The sequence below is a fragment of the Pelophylax lessonae genome (genome assembly GCF_965119305.1).
Source record: "Pelophylax lessonae genome assembly, chromosome: 3".
Classification (NCBI taxonomy): domain Eukaryota; kingdom Metazoa; phylum Chordata; class Amphibia; order Anura; family Ranidae; genus Pelophylax; species Pelophylax lessonae.
Window position 1 is genome coordinate 5,760,350 of NC_138770.1, and position 3,694 is coordinate 5,764,043.

At 46.3% G+C, this 3,694-nt stretch overlaps 1 protein-coding gene across 1 annotated transcript; it reads left to right on the plus strand.

The window, feature by feature from the left end:
• Window positions 1-434: 434 nt before the first annotated feature.
• Window positions 435-3,492, plus strand: LOC309550212 (uncharacterized protein; the record flags this gene model as incomplete). Its single annotated transcript, XM_082250627.1, has 3 exons — window positions 435-508; window positions 1,003-1,170; window positions 2,490-3,492. The coding sequence occupies 3 exons, from the start codon at window positions 435-437 to the stop codon at window positions 3,226-3,228; spliced, it is 981 nt and encodes a 326-aa protein (XP_082106753.1). The 3' UTR covers window positions 3,229-3,492.
• Between the last annotated feature and the right edge of the window lie 202 nt (window positions 3,493-3,694).

Genomic DNA, 3,694 nt, shown 5'->3' on the forward strand with positions numbered 1-3,694 from the left:
AGAATGTGGCTGGGATGGTACCCTCCAGCAGGCCAATGAACCGGAGATTTTTACGCCAAGTGTGATTTTTCAGATCGTCCTGTTTGTGCAGCAGGTAAGTAATATTGCGGGAGGCCTGGTCCACTACATTTCTAAGTGGGGGGAGATCGTCCTCCATGCGGCCTATGCTTTCCTCGGCCTCTGACACCAAGCCTCGAAGCTTCTGCAGATCCTGCCGGAGGAGGGAGATGTCCATCCTCACCTTCTCCAACTTAAAGGTAAGGGAAGCCTTGCAGTCAGTAATAGCTTCCAGGATCGCTCTTTCATCCAGCGGCAGTGCGGCCGAGGCAGGAGAAGAGGATAGGGAGTCACCATCTTAGGCCTGCAGGCTTCCCTCCTGTTGGCTGAATTTGTCCAACTTTGCCGCCGCCTCAGAGGTCTTACGGGGAGGCGACATGATCCGCAGATGTCCCAGAGCAGCAGCAGCAAGTAACGGGGTTCAGTGTCATGATATGTCAGAAACAGGAATGTATGTACGGAGGAAAGCCGGGAGAGCACGGCTCACACACGTCCACTCACATACAGCTTCAGGCCACGCTCCCCACTTTTCACAGATTTATTTGTGAAAAGAATTCCATTTATCACTTTCCTTCCACTTCACAATTATGTGCCACCTTGTGTTGGTCTATTACATAAAATAAGTTTACGTTTTTGGTTGTAATATGACAAAATGTGGAAAATTTAAGGGGTGTGAATACTTTTTCAAGGCACTGTATAGGATGTGGTGTCTGAGGGCCCTGAAGTCTATAGGTAGCACCTTCATCAGAATCTATTGAGTCCCTGTGTGTTGGGCAGAGACTATCCCATCAGGTCCTTGTGGGATTCTAACACTGTAGATCTTCCCGTCCAGTCCAGGTTCCAGTCAAGTGGTATTTTCCAGTCCTTAAAGTGATTCCCACCAACTCCCCCCAGATCCGGGAGACAAAAATTCTGCTGATTCTATTATGTAATATCACTCTACAGAGGACTGGAAGACTATGAGAACACAAATGATAGCTTAAGCAAGGGTGTTATGCCTACCTATGATAACCCCCAAGCACCTAAAGCTCCTAATCAAGCTCCAGTAAAGGATAATCCCAAAGAGGAGCTGGAAGGTCCCAGCAAGGGTCACTGCCCTATTAGGTCTAACCGGTAGCAGTTGCTGGCCAGGAATTCAGATTATGTTGTATAATGTACTGCCTATAATTATTGCATTTTTTTGGTAATCATCTGTTTATCTTGCTGAATTTCAGTGTTTTATAATTATTGTAAGTTAATGCCAAGAACAGCTTCTGTAGGCACATGTAGGTTGACCTCCCTACATAGGTGGTGCTGATGCAACCACCCTGCCAGGAGACTAGAGGACAGGAGAAATGCACATTCCTCTTAGTTCTCTTTACATGTCATTGGGTGATCTGCTGTCCGATTGGACGCTACCACCCAGATGACCAACACAGACATCTTTAGAGAAGGCAATGCTTCTAAGAAACAATGGCTCACTGCAGTTGGTGCACATGTTACGTGTGGTTAGGTGAAGGACAGGAACCCGCTTGATCGAGAGAATGTGCCTAGCATCAGGGAGAGATTCTGGAGGAGGAGGGGCAGCAACCTTTATCTTGGTTGTTCTCCTCCCATTCCTCACTCTCTGACCTCTGGTGGGGCTCAGCCCACTGTTATTCATGACTAAATCATGGACTAAATAAGGAAGTGCAGGACTTCTTTTGTTGGGACGATGGCAATGAGTGATAAAGGGGGAGGGGACACTCATCTTATAATCCCCCCATCACTGTCACAAAGACAGTTCTCATTGTTTCCTCACTCTCTGACTAAGGTCCATGAATAAAGAAATGAACTGGTAGGAGATCAGAGGAGCCATTTACTAGTTACCTTGAGGGGGGGAATTGTAAGATCCTCAGAGACAAAGCTGTCTAATGTGGGCGGAGTCCTGATTTAGGGGAACCAATCTGCTCATGTCTAGTAATAATCTTTTTATTTCTATTTTAGTACATGGACGGGAGATGAGGAAAACCTCAGAGGATTGTCTCACTTTGTCTCCAGACTGTAAAGTAGAAGATGAGGACATCACACAGTATAGTCCAGGAGAAAACCCGGCTCCCTCAAATGTCCATCCGCCACCACACAGTGTAGATGGACCATCGTATTCCTCCTATCCTGAGGAACCTCAGACTGTGAGGGATGGTGCCGGACCATGGTATTCCTCTTATCCTGAGGAACCTCAGATTGTGAGGGACGGTGCCGGACCATGGTATTCCTCTTATCCTGAGGAACCTATAGATTGTGAGGGACGGTGCCGGATCATCGTATTCCTCTTATCCTGAGGAACCTCAGACTGTGAGGGACGGTGCCGGACCATCGTATCCCTCTTATCCTGAGGAACCTCAGACTGTGAGGGACAGTGCCGGACCATCGTATTCCTCTTATCCTGAGGAACCTCAGACTGTGAGGGACAGTGCCGAACCATCGTATTCCTCTTATCCTGAGGAACCTCAGACTGTGAGGGACGGTGCCAGACCATCGTATTCCTCTTATCCTGAGGAACCTCAGACTGTGAGGGACGGTGTCGTCCTTCCAACAGATAAGAGGTTTTCCTGTACTGAGTGTGGGAAGTGTTTCCATTCTAAACCTAATCTTATTGTGCATAAAAGGACTCACACTGGTGAGAAGCCGTATTCCTGTCCTGAGTGTGGGAAATGTTTTTCACAAAAGGCCAATCTTCAAATACATCACTTGTTTCACACCGGGGAGAAGCCATATTCTTGTTCTGAATGCGGGAAATGTTTTGTAATAAAATCACGTCTGGTCACACATCAGAGATCTCATACAGGGGAGAAGCCATATTCCTGCCCTGAGTGTGGAAAATGTTTTGTAATAAAATCACATCTTGTCACACATCAGAGATCGCACACTGGGGAAAAGCCGTATTCCTGTCCTGAGTGTGGGAAAGGTTTTGTAATGAAGTCACATCTTGTCACCCATCAGAGATCTCACATGGGAGAGAAGCCGTATTCTTGTCCTGAGTGCGGGAAATGTTTTGTAATAAAATCAGCACTTGTCACACATCAGAGATCTCACACGGGGGAGAAGCCGTATTCCTGTCCTGAGTGCGGGAAATGTTTTTCACGGAAGTCCAATCTTTACAGACATCAGGGATGTCACACGGGGGAAAAGCTGTATTCCTGTCCTGAGTGAGGGAACTGTTACTCAATGAAGACCTGTCTTCCTGTACGTCAGGGATCCCACACAACCCTCAAGGTGTATTAGTGTCTTGAGTGCGGGAAATGTCTTCTATATGAATGTTGCTGGACATGTGGGGAAGAAGCACACCCTGATATACACCTCAGATATACTCCATGGCTGATCTTCATCATGTAAGAAACACTTCATAAGGAGATCAGAGATCACCAAAGACATGGATGAAGTGTTGTCCCGTGTTGGCCATTGATAGCAGGAGAAAAATAAAAATGAGTCATCTCATCACCTTTCATTGGCTGAGTACATTTTGTGGTGGAAGATTTCACAAACACTTTTTGTCTGTTTTTAAAATGATTTGTGGACAAATGTGAGAAGCTTTCATCCAGTCTGGAGAAATTGGTTTACTTCATACATTCCTTTCTATGATCCTTTAATCCATCTAGTGTCCATAGTGCAGTATTGC